Below are 20,770 nucleotides of genomic sequence, written 5' to 3' on the forward strand. Positions count from 1 at the left end.
ATTTTTATTTTATAAGTTATTAAAGAGGAACTGTAGCGAAAATCTTAAAATTTTAAACACATACAAATAAGAAGTACATTTCTTTCTGAGTAAAATGAGTGATAAATTACTTTTCTCCTATGTTGCTGTCACTTACAGTAGGTAGTAGAAATCTGACATTACCGACAGGTTTTGGGTTAGTCCATCTCTTCATGGGGGATCCTCAGCATGGCTTTTATTCTTTATAAAGACATTCACTGAAAAAGATTTATACAAAGTGCTGACCAGCCTCCCTGCTCGCTGCACACTTTTTTGGCAGTTGGACAGAGCAACTGCCATTCACTAAGTGCTTTTAAAAATAAAGAAAACCCTGAGAATCCCCATGAAACCCAAAACCTGTCGGTAATGTCAGATGTCTAATACTTATGCTGCATACACACTTGAGATAAAAGTCTTTGGAAAAGGCAAGATCACAGACCAATTTTACCCCATTCCATGTAGTATGAGAGCCATACCCTACACAGTCTATTCTATGGAGCTGAAATCCCCATCAGATAAAATCTTTGCAAGATGCTGCACACAAAGATGTCCGTACACACTCAAAAAATCATTATCTGCAAAAGATCTCTTCCTGCAATAGATCCATTCCTGCAAAATGCATTCATAGTCTATGAGATCTGCAGATCATCATACACACCTTTGTTTAACAGGCAATCATCTGCAGATCATCTGCAGATCATATCCACCAGGATGGATTTTCAGATCTGCAGATGATTGCCAGATATGCAGATGAAGTCTGTTAAACAAGCCGTGTCCATTGAGAAAACAGGAAGCTGTCACAGGGTAACAAAATGTAAAAAAAAGTGAACACCTCCTATAACGGGAGATTGTTCACTAGCGCCATCTTGTGGCAAGAAAAAGTATATTACACATACAGGCACATACATACACTTATACACAATATCAATAAAATTAATAACTTATACTTCCAAAGCCCCCCCGTCCCCCGACTAGTAAAAAAAAATCAGCTTAAAAAAAGACATAAATAGTTGCCTTAGGACTTTTTTCATCTATATTTTATGAGGGAAAATTACTTTTACTTTACTACATAGGGGCTTGTAATTATGGACCGGACAAAAAAATAATAATATATTGTCGCCATACATTGTGATAGGGACATAATTTAAAGGTTTAATAATCGGGACAGCTGGGCAAATAAAGTGTGTTGGTTTTATCCACAGGAGAACGTTTAATTTTAAAACTATAAGGGCTCTTTTCCACTACGGCGTTTGCGATAGCTGAATTTTCCAAATCGCTACAGTTTGCTTTTAACGTAGGAATAGCGGTAGGTCATTTCCACTATTGCGATTCGTTTTTTACCTGATTGCGATCGCGTGGCGGAACGATTATTGCCGCGATTTTGCTATGCAGTGCATAGCATAGCAAAATCGCGATCGCAAACGTCGGGAAATCGCTGGGAATTCTTTACCTTTTGCTGAATTGCAATCGCTAGCGTTAATGCTAGCGATTGCAAGTGGAAAAGAGCCCTTATGGCTGAAAACTGAGAAATAATGAATTGTTCCCATTAACCACTTGATGACCCAGCCTTTACCCCCTCTTAAGGACCAGCGCTGATTTTGCTGATCTGTGCTGGGTGGGCTCTACAGCCCCCAGCACAGATCAAACACCAGGCAGAGCGACCAGATCGCCCCCCTTTTTTCCCCACTAGGGGGATGATGTGCTGGGGGGGGTCTGATCGCTCCTGCCTGCGTGTGGCTGGTGGGGGGGCCCTCAAAGCCCCCTCCACCGCAGGATTCCCCCTCTCCCTCTCCTCCCTCCCTTCCCCGGAGATCAGAGGCTGCACAGGAACGGATCTGTCCTGTGCAGCCTCTAACAGGCTCCTGCCTGTCATGTGACAGCGATCCCCGGCCGCTGATTGGCCGGGGATCGCTGATCTAGTACAACGCTGCTACTGTTAGCAGCGTGGTACAAATGTAAACAAAGCGGATTATTTCCGCTTGTGTTTACATTTAGCCTGCGAGCCGCTATCGGGCGAGCAGGCTATTCACGGAGCCCCCCGCCGTGAATTGACAGGAAGCAGCCGCTCGCGCGAGCGGCTGCTTCCTGATTAATTAGCCTGCAGCCGGCGACGCAGATCTGCGTCGCTGGTCCTGCAGCTGCCACTTTGCCGACGCGTGTTATGAGTGCGCGGTCGGCAAGTGGTTAAAATTAATTTAGAATAAAAAAAATCTTAGCAAAATGTACTACCCACAGAAAGCCTAATTGGTGGCAAAAAAAACGAGGTATAGATCATTTTCTTGTGATAAGTAGTAATACAGTTATTAGGGAATAAAAGGGAGGAGCACTTGCCCACGCATCCCCATGGCAGAACAACGAAATGTATCTCCCTGAAATACCCAGGCAAAATTCTGCGATTGCAGAATTTTGCTTCCTGGAAGAGGCAGAGCTGTGTGCAGTAGCTCTGCCTCTTCTCCAGTCAATCTCCGCCTTTCCCCACCCCTCTCTTCAAACCGGAAAAGTCTTCTTTCACTGAGAGGGGCGGGGAGAGGCGGAAATCGGCGGAGATTGACTGGATAAGAAGCAGAGCTACAGCACAAAACACTGCCACTCCCAGGCAGCAAAATCTTCAAGAGTCATGGAATTTTTCCCCAGTATTTCAGTGGGATAAATACCTCGTTCTGCCGTGGGGATGCGGCGAATCAGCTTGTATCTTAATGCTGAAGTTGACTGCTTAATATAAAGAGAGGAAAAATAACACTTCCGACTCTTCTTAAAGTCTTATGAAACTCAAAATTTTATCTCTGCTCTAAAAGGTTTCAGAGCATGCCTTTGACATGGGAAAACAGGGTTTGAATCCTGGCTAGAGTCAGTACCTATTCACTAAGAAGTCCTTGGGCAAGACCTAACACTGCAGGGTGGCCTCTTGAGCGTGCCCTTAGTGGCTGCAGCTCTTTAGCACTTTGAGTCCAACAGGAGAAATCAACTCTACAAATGCTAGGCTTATTATAATCATTTGTGTTGTTTAGGGGCAGTGAGCATTTCCTTACCTACAGGGGAGCTGCTCTCTCTGTCTATACAGGTAGGTAGAGGCCTACCTTGCTTCTTCGTGTGCCACAGAACCACAGTTCAGAGATATTGCCTTAGCTGCTTTGAACTGCGGTTCTGCAGCACAAGAAAGAGGCGAGATGGAGGCATGCAGAGAGACGGGAGGGCTAGAGAGCAGTCCCCCTTAAAATGCTTGCTGCACCCCCAAAACACACACCATTTTCAGACCTGCCTTAGGAGGAGGTTCATTTTGATTTTGATTTTTTTTTAAACTTAGGTTCTCAGTTAACTTTAAGAACTTCTAGGGGGAAAAAACAGTGGTATAAAGTTACTAGAGAAGTTAATAACTCAAAGTTCCACCTCACTCAGTAGCTATTTGTAAGATTGCCATTGCCGGCACAAACTTATCAGACTGTATTGTGTTACTTTTTGCAGATCAAACAAAGCAGACAATCTGTAAATATTGTACTGGCAAGAACAATCTTCAGCATTCCTATCCATTACAAGCGGTGTGGAATGCCAACATTTTATATAGACATAAAGTAATCAAGTTTAAAAAAATGTAATTACTCCTAGCAATACATACAGCAAAACTAAAAAAACTGAGTGGAGTTTCCCTTTAAGTGTGACTTCATGGGCTGCATGCTTGTAGCAGGCGGGAGACAGGGGCGTAACTTCAGTGGCCTGCTGCTCCTCCCAGCATGGACCCCATACCCCCATATCAGGGCTGTTCTTGCTCATCACTTCCGGAGAGGCCAGCTGCCCCCCCCCCCCCCCCCCCCCAATGCAGAGTAAGCACAGGGAGCGCTTGTAGGGCTGTGTCTTACGGGCTTCTACTGGCGGGTCAGTCAAATGCTTTTGTGTAATCGTGCATAAAAGCATTTGACATCTTCCGGAGGCTTTCGGCGGCTTCTGGCCTTTTTCACCTCTGCAGGGGAACACAGAGACTCTTCAGTAAGTGACCTTGGAAACAGCATGTTGCTTCCAGGGTCGGCTGAAACAACGTGATAAATGGAGACTGGAACCTCGTGGAAACAAGGTAAAAAATGGTATCGGCACTGGTCTCCTCCTGGCATCTGCACACTGCATGCTGACACCCCTGACTCCCGATGCATGTCATGTCATCAGGAGCCTCATGGTGGCAGCATAAAGCGTGCTGAAGAAGAGGAGACCAGATGCAGTGTGGGCTAGATAAATATAACGTCGCTCCCTGCACTTACTCTGCACCAGAGGGGGAGAAGGAGGGGATCTCAGGTTGCGGGGGCTATTATTGCAAAACATCCGAGGTGAAAATAAACTGATGAGAAAAACAACTGTATCTATTCACCTCCTCCTAAAAATGACTTTTTGTTAGATATCACATGGATTTATTTTATATTTAAATATAGTTTTAAAGTGTTAACTGTTTCATTGTCTCAGCTCAATGACACCTTCATTTAAGTGTGCCAGAGCTAAAATCTATGAATTATTGACCCTTTTTAGCTCTTTCCTGCTCTCATAAGCCATTTACTGACAGGAAAGTATTTTATGGCTCTAATTACTTATCAGTGAGGGTTATGCTATAGTCTGACCCAGTCCAACCTGGTCCCGAGCTGGACAGAAACTGTCACTTGCATACCCGATGTTTAACTTTTTCAGATAGAGAAAGAAAATAAGGAACACAGCATAGTTATTTGTGTGCTTGGCACTGTACATACACGTGTCTATCTCATCATGTCACATGTCACCTCGGTTGTCCTTTAAGCCATTGGTGGTAGAGCCACAAATAAAGCCAAAAGTACATAAAGGCAGCCCAGTAACTGGCACTTGTAAAAGTATATAAAGATGGCAACCTCCAGGTTTCCTTTAAAGATAGGGTTTGATATGAGATTCTGGTCAATGAGATTGTAACATTTGCAGCTGGTGTACAAATTTCATGCATATTGTGGGCAGCTTGGAACTGGGCCAATCCTAATTAACAGGAAATGTGTTTAATTGGTCAACTGCAAGCTGTATACAGTTTGCATTAAATCTGCATGCAAGTCGTCATTATTGGTAGCCAGTAAGCAGCCGTACATAGTGCTGATCAGAGATGCTCCATGAGATGCGGATAGTTCTTTCTTGCATGCAAACTGGAATTGGACCAATCAGATGCACTTCCTGTCAATTTCGATTAGCGTAATCCCAAACTGCATACAATTTACATTACATTTGCATGCAAGCTTGAATCATTAGCAATCATGGACTGTCTCTAGGTAGATGTCTATGTTGAAAGCAGTGTGGCACAGTTATATATATGCCTTTATGAGTATCCCCCCTCCACAGTAGTTCGGCCACCAATACACACTGACCTTGGCTCTTCATGATGGTGGACACAGTAACGTCCCTCAGACGAGCTTCCTCCAGGCGTTTGGTGATCTCAGACACCTGCGCATTGTAGGCAGTCAGGATGGCAATGTCTTTCGGGTCTACAGAGTGCCGCACAAGGAGAGCGGACAGACGCACCTGGCAACAAAAGACGATACACTAATGTGTGACACCTAAAGCTATGCCATCTTCAGTTGAAACCAATGTTCCTTATATTGAAAGTCCTCTACAATGATCCGTCAGCCCCGGTGTTTTTTGCTCTCTGAGGGAGCCTCAAAAGCAGCTACCGCAGTGTGATGCCACTTGCTTTTAGGCCCCCTCAGAACTGCAGATCCTGGGAGAGACGACTGCTTAGCCCCCTAGCAGCCAATTTATCTAGAGGCTTGTGAGTGCTCCAGACCAATTTATTTTAGCACATTTTCTTTTTCTTATTTGTTGCATTTCCTTGCTTCTAATTAGTACTGCTGCAATGTGTATGTATGGCCACTTATCACTAGGGGGCAGTGTGAAACAATAACAGAGGACTTCTGCTTTCAAAACATTCCAAGAGTTTACAGCACTACGAGTTCTGCCTTTTGAGGTGAAAAGCAGTGCACTTATCTTAAACGAGATAACTCTATTAAAGCTGCTAATGGGTTAAGTGTACCTGATGGGAAAATGTCCAAATGCATACTTACCTAGGTAGAAGGAAGCCTCTGATTAGGGTAGAGGGAAGATTAATACAGAAGCTTCCACCGTCCCCTTTCACCTCACTGTTCCAGCGGTGAGACCTCCCCAAAGCCTGAGCATGGCCACACTGCACTGACCCATTAGCAGAAACCTGTAGTCGAATGCTCGTCCAAACCGGAAAAGCCAAACAGCGCTGCAGCGCCGCTACCTGTAGCCAGTGCTTGGCTATACAATAGCCAAACTCCGATTTCAGTTAACGCACCATTCCCTACCGCTAGCTGGAATTCGGCTCTGACGCCTCTCCCCCAAATTACAAATTACCCAGCCAGTGTCACCATTGCCACCAATTACATTGCGGGGTATGGCGGACCCCAAACCACCATGCACCCGAATTGCCTGCTTAGCACTAGGCCACTGAGCAAGATCTCTGTATCTAAAAATACTTGGAACAATTGAGTTTTTCGATGCAATTTCCCTTGATGCGTAGGAAACATGTACATACTGCTTCCTTGGCTTCTTGAAGGTTTGCCTTGGAGTTCAGATTTCCTTGTTCGGTGGCTACCACCAGGCTTTCCTCCTGTCCAGTGACCTCCCCGAACAGTATGGGGAGGTGCTTCCTGTCTCCGCAGCAGAAGAGGCTGAGCTGCAGGTTCATGCGCTGGTAAGTACGCAGCCGGCCATCGTAGAATTCCTTGGACGGAAACGCACAGATCTCTGCATGCTGCATAGAGAGAGAAGACATAGAATTGTGATTAGGAAAACATATTTGGTTTTAGATCATGCTTAGATAACTTTACGAGCTTATTTGGGGTGTCAGATAGAAGGGGCAAGATTGGTGAACAAATAACCTTTTATGTATCACTGGGAGGGAGGAGGCTCCCCAATATGTAATGTGTGGAAGGGGAAATGTCAACTGGATAAAACATAAAAAAAGTTGGCTTACCTCTAATAAGAAGAGGTAGTCCAAATAAAATGATACATTTTAATAGAAACTGGACACTTGAATAACGCGTTTTGTGGATCGCAGTCCGCTTCCTCAGATCAAATAAAAATTGCCACTTCCACACATTACATCTTGGGGCGCCTAGATTATCCTTCCCCCTCTGCACAGGGTGCTGACCGTGTATATCGATTCCTTGGAACTCTTTGCCTAGAGTGTGACAAACATTGTGGAAGACTTCAACCAGCTGCTACACTGTGGTTGCCAGTCTTGCAACGTACTGTTAGGAGTATTCTGCACATACTGTTGTTTAGTATCTCGTACCCTCGACATACTACTCCATAAGGGGCTCCTGGTGTCCCTTTCTTGATTTTTTGTCTCCTTTGGAAGGTCCATTGGTACCACACCCTCTAAACCCTTTATGAAGGTACTTTAGCGACTAAGAAACTCATTACAAAATACTGGCGGAGTAAACATATTCCATCCTTCCAAGAATGGCACAATGAGGTCAACGCAATTTTCAAAGCAGTCAGAGATACCGAGACCTGTTGGATCTTAAGTGATGCTTGATACCCGAGTACCGCACAATGCCATTGTTCTCACCGCTCCCCCACCCACCGGAAACAGCTTGTCTCCCCTCCACCACCCATCATAGCAACATGTGCGTCAGCCAGAGGCTGATGATGCGTATTTACAGCATCGCTGCTGTTCTGTTGCTTGGCAGGGATCGGTAGACAATCTGTTAGATGACAGAGCTCTTCAAGACGTCAGTAGATGAGTATGTAGCTTTACTCTTCCTGACTGAAGAACTACAAAAATATGGTTACATTTTTGTTTTTTTCTTATTTTTGTGTTGTTTTTGTTTACTCTCCCTTAGGCAAGTAAACGTCAGTGATATGAAAAGGAAAAAATACTCTTCAAATAATATATATATATATATATATATATATATACTGTACACATGTTATACACTATATATATATATATATATATATATATATATATATATATAGTGTATAACATGTGTACAGTATACATATAGTAGCAATGCTACTTAGAACTTGCCTGTGTTTCCTTCTGCAAGGGTTAATACTCCAGGGCTGTAAATCACAGTTCCTCTGCAGTTGGGGAAGCTGGACTGTGAAGCCCCTTTACGCACGCTAGTCTGTGAATCTAGTGTGTGTATAGGTGTCCCTTGAGGTTGCTTACTGTTCCGACATGCTGGAACTTTAAAGAGGAGCTGTTAGGTATAAGGTCTCAGAGAAAATAAACACATATATCAGTAGCTAAAGATTGGCTGTACTTACATTACATATGCATTTCACTGTCCACATTTGTACTTCACAGAATTTTTATATAGTATATGCAGAGATTGATGCTCCTGACAGCTCATGGCAGGTTCCATGTTTTTCTGTCTTCTATGAAGCCAAATGTGTCGTCATGTCCTGCCTGCTTCCTGATCACAGAAAAGCTCATACTGAATAACACAGTGTGCAGTGAATATTAATTAGCCATGTGGCTAGGAACAATAGCTGACTCCTGCAGTGTACTCTGCCTGGAGATTTATCAGTGCTACGAGCTGGACTGATTACAAGCTGCTGTAACGTCTCATTAGCAGCCGAGGGGAGGGCCCCAGAATGCTTTGCAGTATAGTATGCGGCTTGCGTCCTGCTTGGGTCTAACAGCTTTGCTGATAAGCACACATCAAAGGTAAGAGAGATTTTTATCTTCACTAATGCCTTTTTGGCTTCCTTCTAAACTGTTTAACACAGGAGAATAGAGGTTTAAATTAGCTTCTGCAGCCTGACAGTTACTCTTTAAGCAATGATTGGTCGCCGAGTCCATTCTTCCCCCTCCTTACCCCTTCGCCAGAAGCTGCTCCGCCGTGAGCAATACATACCTCCTTCCCTCCCCATAGCAACAGACCTTTCATTCGCTAACTATTTCCCTAAATGCTCTGCCAATGTAAATGGATGGGACAGGACAGATTCCACTAGAGCGACTGACTGCGATTAGGCATATTGCAATCACAGGACATGCAGCATTTTGGGAGCGTTTCCATTCTAACGTATTGTATAGGAGCAGGGAAATCACTCCCAAAATCACTTGCAAAGCGCTACCAAAAATTGCTAGCGATTGCGATAGCGCTTTGCACTTTCTAGTGGGCCTGACAGGTTTTGATGCTCCATATGAATTGTTATATATTGAGCGCTTAAGAGGGACCAAATGTAAAACTTGCACTGGGGCCTGGAGCTCTTAGCTACACTAGAGAAATATTCTCTTGCATGTCTCTCCAGACTGAGCTGGGTATTGTGGGTAGCGTTGGATAAATCAGCAGTAATAGTTACGCAGAGACTAATGAATTTTTGATCAAAGTCCCCATAGCTTGTTATGAAATTTAAGATCCATGCAGGTCTCTCACCATCCGGTACTGTGTATCCAGAAACAGCGCCTGCTCCTCATATCTCTCGAATAGAGATCGGTCCACTTTAAGCAATCGACAAACGTCATTCATCACCACTGGGCGGAGCTGCCGATGGTCACCAATCAGAACAATCTGGGGCAAAACACAAGAAGGCAAGGTTACAAGCCCTGAAATATATATATATATATATATATATATATATATATATATATATATATATATATATATATATATATATATATATATATATATACAGGGGTTGGACAAAATAATGGAAACACCTAACATTTTGGCATCATAATCTTTGAACATGTTTTAAGCTATCAAAACTAGACATGTTACATTTTTTTTGTTATTTGATATGTTTAATTAAAAGAATTGTTTTTTACAGATAAAAATGGCAGATCTCTCAAAGAGGCCAAATTGTTGGTGCTCGTATGGCAGGCGCTACTGTAACAGAAACTGCCTGAATGCTTGGCATTTCAAGAGGTACTGTCTCAAAAGTAATGACTGCCCTTGAAAGAGAAGGAAAAACGTCCTCAGCAAAGCACAGTTGTGGCCGAAAGTCGAAGTTGTCTGAGAGAGACCGTCGGACTCTAAATCGAATTGTTAGAAAAGCTTGCAAGACCACGGCTCCTAAAATCACTGCAGAGCTGAATGAACACCTACAGAGCCCATTTTCCAAAACTGTTCATCGGAAGCTGCACAAATCTGGATTCCACGGAAGAACTGCAATTAGAAAACCTCTGCTCTCAAAGACAAATGTTTTAAAGCATTTAGAGTGGTGCAGAAACCACCAGAATTAGTCCCTCGAGCAGTGGAAAAATTTGATTTTCTCTGAAATCATTGTTTACTTTATTTCCGACATCCGGCCAAGTATACATTTGGAGACAGCCGAAAGAAGCATTTCATCCAGACTGCCTTCTCTCAACCGTAAAACATGGACGGGGTTTCTGTGATGATCTGGGGTGCTATTTCTTGGAAATCTGCCGGGCCAATGATTTCCCTTCATGGAAGAATTAACAGCTGAGACTATTTAGGAATTTTGGGCGACCAAGTTCATCCTATGGTTCAAGAACTGTTTCCGGAGGCGAATGCCATCTTTCAAGATGATAATGCCCCAATCCATACAGCTAGAATTGTTAAAGAATGGCACGAGGAACATTCTAATGAAGTTGAGCATCTCATCTGGCCACCATAATCCCCAGACCTCAACATTATTGAGCATTTATAGTAGTTATTAGAGATTCAAGTAAGAAGTCGATTTCCAACGCCATCGTCTCTAAAAGAACTGGAGGGTGTTTTAACTGAAGAATGGGCTAAAATTTATTTGGAAACAATTCACAATTTGTATGAATCAATACCTCGGAGAACTGAGGCTGTAATTGGCGCAAAAGGTGGACCTACACCATATTAAAATATATTTTGTTGATTTTCAAGGTGTTTCCATTATTATGTCCAACCCCTGTATGTATGTATGTGTATATATATACACATACATACAGCGCCAGGACAAGGTCCTCCCACACCCAAAGCTGAGACACCAAAGGGCGTCCCTCCATCCCTCCCACCCCAGCCGTCCCACACTGATTGCTATTAGACTAAGAGGCCCCTCAGGGCCCCCAACACCCTAATCTCTAGTTATCTGGCTTGCAGTCACTGCCATGTATCCCCTTTTCTTATTTCTCTCTGCTTCAAACACAATAGAGGAATGATAGCTGAGTGAGTTGTGCGCCCCCTCCTGCACTGCGCCCTGAGGCTGGAGCCTCTCTTACCTCTGTCTTGGCCCAGCCCTGTATACATATCTACTAACACACACACACACACACACACACACACACACACACACACACACACACACACACACACACACACACACACACACACACACACACACACACACACACACACACACACACACACACACACACACACACACACACACACACACACACACACACACACACACACACACACACACACACTGCTTGCTTGACAGTTGGAAAAAGCTGTTAGTTCCTACAATTGAACAAGATTCACTGACCGCAAACTGCATAGCATTTTTAGTAAGAATGCTTTTTGGTCTCTTTCAGCCTCTTACACACTCCTAGGAGTTCTGGCTGACCACGGGCTGGCTGGGTAATCTGTAAATACAGTATAGTGATGAGCCCACATACAAGTGGCAATCACCTGCTTGACGCTTTTACAATGGATGTGAGAAGAAGCTGCCCTCTAGTGGCCTTTTCTGATAATGGAGCTATGGCATATACACAGCTTGAGTTTTGATAGTTTAATATCCAGTACAAATTCAGTATAATTCAAACTATTGCAAAATATTTTATTCAAACTCACCCAGTATCCTGCCTGGGTCCTTAAACAATAGGGGTGGGTGACACACATCTGGCGTGCCTGTGTAGCCTTTGGTTGCTCGACTTATGAGAAGAGTTTGGTTTATGAGAAGAGGTAAATCCAGTTAAAGCTAAGAGAAAACTCCTAACTTCACACTGGTGTACATAATGATTGCACCCACCCCACACCACCCTACATGTTTCATCCCCTCAGAATGGGGGTCTTCATCAGGGGGAAAAATGTGCCCAGTGCAAGAATGCCAGTGCTAAAGTACAAAGATTTAATCACTTATATATTTAAATCATGTTATATGTTAAATATATAATGTGATTTAATTATATATGTGATGTAATCTTTGCACTTTAGCACTGGCATTCTTGCACTGGGCACATTTTTCCCCTGATGAAGTTCCCCATTCTGAGGGGGTGAAACATGTAGGGTGGTGTGGGTGCAATCATTATTTACACCAGCATGAGGTTAGGAGTTTTCTCTCAGTTTTAAATGGGATTTACCCCTTTAGGCAAGGGTCACACTTACCGGCTTTCGTACGCGTTTTCTGCACAGAAAAACTGACTTCAACTGAGAACTCATGTTAATCAATAAGCAAGGTCACACTTTAATGCAGATTTCGCATGCAGGAAAAAAACTGACATCTTGCGCAATTTGTCAGTTTTCTCTATAAATTACATTAGCTGCTGTAAGTCAGGGGTCACACTTGTCTTTCAGTTTTCTGCAAAGTGTAGAAACTGAAAGACAAGTGTGACCCCTGCCTTAATCAAACCACCTACCCACCATTATTTAAGTCACCAATTACTCAGTCTAATTAAAAAAGTATAAATCCAAAATTATCTTAAAGTTATGTTTTAGCATATTAACTGCCTCCTAACAGGATAATTAATATGTGCTATTTCTAATCAGAATCTGTGGATCATTTACATTCTACTATGTGTACTATAGGCCCTCTTTAGGAATGACACTGACGTGATGATGTTAATACGGTAGGAAGTACCTGTAACTCAGTATTCAGCATTTGCACTCACCGACTTCACCAGCTTGTGGCTGACAAGCGGAACGAGAGCCTCTGGCTCGGTACACATTCCACATTCATCGATGACAACCTGGGTGACAGGCAGGTCTGCCAGTATTTTGCCTGAGGATGCGACGCATGTACACAGGATGATGTCATGGGACGTTAGCTCCTCCTTTCGAGCCTTGGACAGCAGATCCTTATACCTGAAAAGACACAGATTGCCTTATTCGGTGGGATGACGCAGACCAGGACAGGTGCAAGGTGCCGCCACCCATAGCATTAGCAACCAATCAGATTACTTCTTTCAGAAACACAAACAGGAAAAAATCCAAAAACGACACACTATACTTTGAATGTAAGGGCAACTCTGCCCAAAATAGGCAGTTCAGGAGTGGTTGGGCAATGGAGGTTTAAATCACTTATCATACCTCTCTGAGACCCACCTGAGAAGGTCTCTGAAACAATTTGGGATGCTTTATTGGCATCATAATGACAGTGCCACGCCCTTACAGCTATGCTAAATTAGGTCAAATTAGGCAGCCAAATTAGCAATTCAAGATCAGAGCGTGAAATTACAAATTATTGCAAAATGAATTAAAGTGATACTGAAGCAACTGTGGAAAAGAACAGTCAGATACTCACCTGTAGAGAGGGAAGGCCCAGGATCTCATAGAGCCTTCCCGCTCCTCTCTCGGTATCCCTGTTCCAGCAATGTTACCCCCAATGCACGTATTCAAGCAACTGGTCGTATACACCTTCAGGAATTCTCTGGAAGGTTTGGAAACACTCGTGTCCCTGACTGCGTCTGAAGATGGACGGCTCTGTACCATGCATGCGCGAGCACAAAGTCTTGCATGTGCAGTATGGACCTGGCTGCCTTCGGACGCACTCAGGGACATGAGTGCTTCCGGTCCCTTCCAGGGGCTCCCAGAGGCCGTAAATTGGAATAGGGATGATGGCACTGGACCGGGGACCAGGAAGGAGCAATGGGATCCAGAGACTGCCCTCTCCATAGGGGAGTATCTGACTTTTTTTTACCACAGTGACAGCCACTTCAGTATTGCTTTAAAGAGAACCCAAGGTGGCTTCTAAGAATCCAATTAGCATACAGAGGCTGGGTCTGCTTATAATACCCAACCTCTGTTGCTATACTGCTTCCCCCCAGCCCCCCTCTGATGTGCCCCCATAAATCAATCGCCGGCTGTTTACATGTGAAGTGTCCATCTTTGCCGCTCCCCCGCCTCCTCCATAGCGCCGGTCCCCGCCCGTGTCTCATCCCTCCCCGCTGATTGGAGGGAAGGGACACAGGAGGGGAGCGGCGCTATGGAGGAGGCGGGGGGAGCGGAAGAGACTGAAGCTTCACATGTAAACAGCGGGCTGCGTGTCGTCAGCACGGCAATTGATTTATGGGGGCACAGCAGAGCGCAGGGGGGAGACTGGGGGAGACAGTATAGCAACAGAGGCTGGGCATTATATGCAGACCCAGCCTCTGTATGCTAATTGGATTCTTAGAACCCACCTCGGGTTCTGTTTAATACAATGCATAATTTTGCAATGTTTTGTAGATTCGCAAAAACATAACATGTATCCAGAAGATTCATATTTTAGCAAAAATTCTGAATTTTCTTTAAAATTTGTCATGCCCATTGACTTCAATGCATTAGGAAAAATCTCTTTCTCATGCCCATACAGCTTTGCATACACTTTCACCTGCGCAGGAATGTGACATTTTGGAGAAAAGGATTTCAAAATGAAAATGGCAATATTGTCTCATCGCTACTCGTAGACAAAAATATGTCAGTGGATCCCATGAATGTAACTCACAATTCACAAAATTGTAAACATGATCAGAATCGTTATGGCTAAAATTATGTAAAGATTCACAAAAGCAAAATTACCTATTATGCCCAACATTATGCAAAAAAAAACAAAAAAAACACAAGAGGATAAAGTGATTAGTGATGGTCATGCCTAGGAGAAGTCATGGAGAAGCATGTGATTTGTTTGATAGATTTGCAAACATCTGATTTGCTGTGATCACATCCTGCTTTATCATGACTAGCAAATCAGAGACTTGCATATCTATCACCTGACCAAACTGATCATATGCTTCTCCTTGCGTTCTCTTAGACGTAACCATCACTAAAATTGATATCCAAGTAAAGATAAACATGACATATAGGATGCCTCCTCACTCTGCCACATCCTCAGCGCTCATTTCTTCTCCAATGCGTATTCTCTCGTCCATCTCTCGGATTTTCCTGGCATACGGCTTCCCTGGTTCCCGGATCAGGTGATGCAAAGTGATGGGCCTACGGAATACAGTAGGATAATCAGTTAGCCAAATGAGCAGCATTTCTGCCTGACCACTGATACACGCGGACTGCAGAGAAGTATTAAAACAACCCTGTAACATCCCATAAAAAATGTTTTTACCCAAGTAGGAGGAAGCCTGTGGATGCCATGTCCTCTCTCCCCCCCATTGCTGGCTGGGACCTTCCTCCTCTTTGCAGCCACGCCCCCTCTGTGTACAGGCATGGTCGAACTATGAGAGTATGCCTGTGCAGTTGCAAAAAGTTGCTTGACCACAAGTGGGTCTTGTGCTACTGCACAGTTGTGGTCTTACAGTGCAGCCATGCTCAATCACAGAGGGAAGTGTAGCCACAAGAACATACCTGACAAGCTCCTATATGTTTAGAGTGACCTGTGCACGGGTAGGATAGGTAGGATCTCTTACCTCAGTGAATGAAGAGTGGGTAGGATCTCTTACCTCAGTGAGTGAAGAGTGGGTAGGATCTCTTACCTCAGTGAGTGAAGAGTGGGTAGGATCTCTTACCTCAGTGAGTGAAGAGTAGGTAGGTTATCTTACCTCAGTGAATGAAAAGTAGGAGGGACCTCTTACCTCAGTGAATGAAGAGTAGGAGGGACCTTTTACCTCAGTGAATGAAGAGTAGGAGGGATCTCTTACCTCAGTGAGTGAAGAGTAGGTAGGGTCTCTTACCTCAGTGAGTGAAGAGTGGGTAGGATCTCTTACCTCAGTAAATGAAGAGTAAGAGGGACCATTTACCTCAGTGAGTGAAGAGTAGGTGGGATCTCTTACCTCAGTGAATGAAGAGTAGGAGGGATCTCTTACCTCAGTGAATGAAGAGTAGGTAGGATATCTTACCTCAGTGAATGAAGAGTAGGAGGGACCTCTTACCTCAGTCGATGAAGAGTAGGAGGGACCTCTTCGATCAATGAGTGAACAGTGGGTAGGACCTCTTACCTAAGTCAGTGAAGAGTAGGTAGGACCTCTTACCTCAGTGAGTAAAGAGAAGGTAGGACCTCTTACCTCAGTGAGTGAAGGGTAGGTAGGGCCTCTTACCTCAGTGAGTAAAGAGTAGGTAGGACCTCTTACCTTAGTGTATGAAGAGTGGGTTAGGGTGGGTGACCTCTTACCTCAGTTTTTCATTGGGTTTTCCTTCTCGGATGTATCCAGAAACTCTGCGATTGCTTCCGGGATAGGGAAATTCACTAAGCTCTATCTGCTCACTGTAAACACGCAATGGGCGGAGCTTCTCCCAGAGTGGAAGCAGCATTTCTGCAGAATAAGAATAGGGCACCATGGTTAAATGTTGGTGACCAGCACACGACTTGTGTACTTATAGAAGTTTAGGTTCTAAGAAATGTAGGTTTGTCCAGAATAACGTTTATCCAAAGATGGATGTTATATTATGAGCAAGAAGGCAGCACCCTGAGGAAGGAAGGTAGTAATAATAATAATAATACAAAATAAAAATTCTTACCTCCCACAACATCCACTGACTTGTTTGATGGCCCACAGTACATAAGGATCCGCCGGGCTGGTATCTCTTCTCCCTTCTCTGTATTGTCCACAGTGATGTCCTGGTTCAAGTGATGGAACCAGTAAACGAGATGAGCACCAACAACAGTTTTTCCAGTACCTGATGAGAAAGAAAATCTGTGATTAGCTGCAGAGCAGGATCATCCACCAGGCACCTTAAGCAGGTGCTTGGGGCCTAGTGGGTGTCATGGGGCCCACCTGCCACCTTCTCTGATCTCACTACGATTCAGCTTACCAGAAGGACCCCAAGGGGGCCCCAAATCTGATACCTTGCCTACGGCTCAATTACATTTTAATCCACCCCTGAGCTGTTACCTGGGCTGGATTTCTGGAAAGGCCACATAGTCCTGGACCATGGGGGCACTTGGACATAAGAGGGGCTGCTATATATGAAAGAGGAGGCTGAGTATGGGGAGCAACACATGATAAAAGTAAACAGATTCTCAAGGGAGCCATTCATGAAAGAAAGGGACTGCTGTACATGGACGATACACATGGAATCGGGGGTGTTGCTGCAGCACAAGTAAGGGGAGCCACAACATACTTGGCCTAGGAGCACAAACATTTAAATCTGGCCTTGGCTGTTACTCAACAAAAGATAAGAACTGCAAGTTCACAGCCAAATAGACTCAAATGTGACCTCACCAGGGCGTGCAAACCAGTACACTGTACAGGCAGCCGGTACACCAAGCCTGCTAACTGAACCACAAAATCCAATGAGAACACAGCGCTCAAAGGCCTTCAGCAAGTAATGCTTGTATCAGAAGCAAACAGAGTTGCAACCACCAGATGTTTCATGTAGAGCCCTTCCGCAGCTGTGAAGGTAAGGGCTCCACCCAGCCATACATCTAGCGATGTATGGGCAGATTTCACTAAGAGACAAATCTCTGAAAAGAGAGAGATCTGTCAGCTGCCCGTACACCGCAGGCCAATTCCCAATCAATTTCAGCATGAAATTACTCAGAAATTGGCCTTGTGCGCTGCATACGTCCGCCTCACCTCACTAATGTAAATGTCCCCCTATTGCCCCGTGTACCTGTCCACGACCTCCACTTGTCCCCCGCTGGCTTCCTCCTCTGCATACACGCACGCCCCATGTGGTTTCCTAGTAAGGGCGCACGTGTGTAATGCCAGACGCGCACCCTTACTAAGAAACCATGTAAGGCATGCAAGTATGGAGAGGGGAAAGCGCCCGGAGCAGCGGACGGACAAGCGCAGGTCGTGGACAGGCAATGTATACACTTTGCATGGGGCACCTTTACATTAGGGGGACATGGGCCGGAGGTTTCGCGGTGTTCGTTGATAGTCGGGAAATTGCATGCCATTACTGCCACACACCTGATCGAGCAACATCTTGCATCAGGCGCGATCGAGAAAGCGACCAATTTTGGTCCCGAAATTGCTTGCATTGTCGGTCAGGCATGCACTTGGCAGCACAGATTTTCATCCAATTTGATTATAATAATCGAATTGGATTGTCGATCGTCCGCCAAGTCGCCTGATGTATGACCACCTTAACTGCTTGCTGGCTCCTAATACAAGCAAGCATTATCTGCTGAAACCCTTTCAGTGCCGTGTTCTCGTTTGATTTTTGTAGTTTGCAGCCAACCTATTGCCCAAAAAAACCCAAAACGGGAGTTGCAAAATTCTCATAGCACTATGTTGTTTAGTGTAAATAATTAGTATTACTTTTGGAAGTTCAGTTTACGATTTTAAAATTGTTAACAGCCTTTCATATAGCGACAACTGACATAGGTTATGCCCCCCCCCCCCCCGCATGTGTAAAATGTCCCCCCTGGTGCCCCTGCTGTGTAAATAATTCTCAAGCGCCCCACTGGTGCAGCTCCAGGTCTCCTCCCCCGTCACCCTGTGTGGCACCAGGCATGTATGTGTGATGTCGCACACGCCCCATATGGTACATGAGGTACATGAGGGTGACTGCGGAGGAGATCGGGAATCCTGTCTGTGGGACAGGTGTGCATTTACATTGCATGGGCACCGGGGGGGGGGGGGGGGGGGGGACATTTACATTGTAGGGGCTTCCAGGCAGGTGACGAAGGCAGCGTCACTAGGCCGATTCTGGATTGATTTCATGGTGAAATCTATCGGGAATCGTTATGCGGTGTATGAGCAGGCAACAGATCTTGCTCCAATCAGATTCAATCAGAAAGAGATTTGTCTCATGGTCGATCTGCCCATACATCGCTAGATGTATAGGCACCTTTAGTGACATGACTATGGACTCTGTAAAGTGCTGTGGAAATCTATATATAGAAATGCAAAACAATAATAATGATAAGTCATTGACACCCCCACACAAGCATTTGCCATTGATGGTTGAAACGTCAGTTTTGTGACAGACTGCGTCAGTAGTTGTAATACCTGTGGGCAAGTAGCAGTATGCTTGGGCACCGAGAGCACCTCCCTCTGCACGTGCCTGTCGAGATAGGTAGATATTTACCTCGCCACTGTTTGGGGGGGTCGCAGCACTGGATTGCCGGGACTGAGGAGAACGAGGGAAGCCTCCTTAGGATCCAGAGGCAATTCCGCGGTGCAATGAAATCATCGCATCACACCGCATACACCCACGGGTACTCCCAGTCATCCTGCGACACGGCTCAGTACAACCACTATGGGAATCGGATGCGTGAAACTGCGGCATGCTATCCATCATTTTACCCGCATCGCATTGCGAACGTAAATCTGCGTCAATGGAAACTATTTCAATGACTTACAGTAGCTGCAGTTTGGATGTGGTGCGATGCGATGATCGCATCTCACCGCGGCTAGTGGAAGCGGGCCCATAACAGCCAGCCACCCTACTCTACACACTATTTTGGCAGTTAGACTTAGCAACTGCCATTCAGGAAATGCTTTTGAATACAAAGAAAACCATGAGAATCCCCCCATGAGGAGATGGAGTAGTCCAAAACCAGTCAGTTCTATTTTAAAGAGAGTCTCTAATGAACCTCCCCGGGGGATACTTACCTCGGTAGGGACCCTGAGCATTCCACTGTAGCTTGGGGGAATCCAGCGCTGGCTTCCCCAAAACCTCCTCGACAAGCTTGTCAAGTGGTGCTACATTTACCTGCCGCGATCCAGCGCAGGTGCAGCAGCGGCTTTATGTTCGGGCTAAGGTGGAAATAGCTGAAGCCGCCTGCGCAGTACAGCGGATACGATCAGGCTCTCCTATTTCTGCCTTAGCTGGAACGCAGACACGATACTGCGCCTGCACTGGATCGAGATACAGGGCCATGCAGAGGGTCCTTAAGTGGGGAATGCCCAAATTAAAAAAAAAAGGCCCTCGCAATGCACGCCCCACCCTATCCTCATTCTGGCTAGGGGGTATTGGCTATCATGTGGCTGCTGAATGCAGATGCTGGGTGCAATGTGGCTTCTGGGTGTGAGTACAGATTGTCATGTGGGTTCTGGCTATGGTTGGGTATCAAGTGTCATGCAGGTGTTGATTGCAAGTACTTAGTGCCATGTGAGAACTGGGCGCATGTACTGGATGTCATGTGGGTGCTGCGTGCAGGTACTGGGTGTGACATGGGTGCGAATACTTGGTACCATGTCTGTACTGGGTGCTGGCTATGGGTGGGCTTTGGGCTTCACATGGGTTTTGAATGCAGATACTTTGGGTGCAGGTAATGGTTAGGTAAGTGCTTGGTGCAGATAGTGGGGGCCATGTGAAGGCTGTGTGCAGGTATGAGTACTGAGTGCAATGTCAGGCCTGGGTGCAGGTACTTGAGGTCATGTGAGCGTGAGTACTAGGTGCCAGCTATGGGGGAAGGGGTGGATGTTAAGAGAAGTAGAGGTCAGTGTGGGTGCTACAGAAAGGGGAAGTCATTGGGGGTGCTGGGGGAGGGAGAGGTCATTTTAGGTGCGGGAGGAGGTCACTATGGGTGCTGCTGGGGACAGGAAGGGTACTGCTGGGGACAGAAAGGGTGCTGCTGGTGGAGGGAAAAGTTAATGTAGGCTCTGCGGGAGGGAGGGGTCAGTGTGGGTGCTGGGGAGGCAGGATCACTGCAGTGCTAATGCTGTGGAGGGAGAGGTCAGTATGGGTTCTAGGTAGAGGGAGAGGTCCCTGTGGGTGCAAGGTTGAGGGATAGGTCACTTTGG

General features: G+C 45.3%; 1 protein-coding gene across 1 annotated transcript in view; it reads right to left on the minus strand.

The window, feature by feature from the left end:
• The window catches only part of HELZ2 (helicase with zinc finger 2), an 80,138-nt gene that overhangs the window by 6,635 nt on the left and 52,733 nt on the right, over positions 1–20,770 (minus strand). Inside the window, exons 12-18 of the mRNA XM_068263429.1 lie at positions 16,590–16,748; positions 16,243–16,384; positions 15,000–15,116; positions 12,815–13,007; positions 9,423–9,557; positions 6,563–6,781; positions 5,376–5,529 (exon numbers count right to left, since the gene is read on the minus strand). Of these exons, the coding sequence (XP_068119530.1) occupies positions 5,376–5,529; positions 6,563–6,781; positions 9,423–9,557; positions 12,815–13,007; positions 15,000–15,116; positions 16,243–16,384; positions 16,590–16,748 (1,119 nt within the window). The remainder of the gene's footprint in view (positions 1–5,375; positions 5,530–6,562; positions 6,782–9,422; positions 9,558–12,814; positions 13,008–14,999; positions 15,117–16,242; positions 16,385–16,589; positions 16,749–20,770) is intronic.

The sequence above is a fragment of the Hyperolius riggenbachi genome, chromosome 12, assembly GCF_040937935.1.
Source record: "Hyperolius riggenbachi isolate aHypRig1 chromosome 12, aHypRig1.pri, whole genome shotgun sequence".
In the NCBI taxonomy this organism is placed as follows: domain Eukaryota; kingdom Metazoa; phylum Chordata; class Amphibia; order Anura; family Hyperoliidae; genus Hyperolius; species Hyperolius riggenbachi.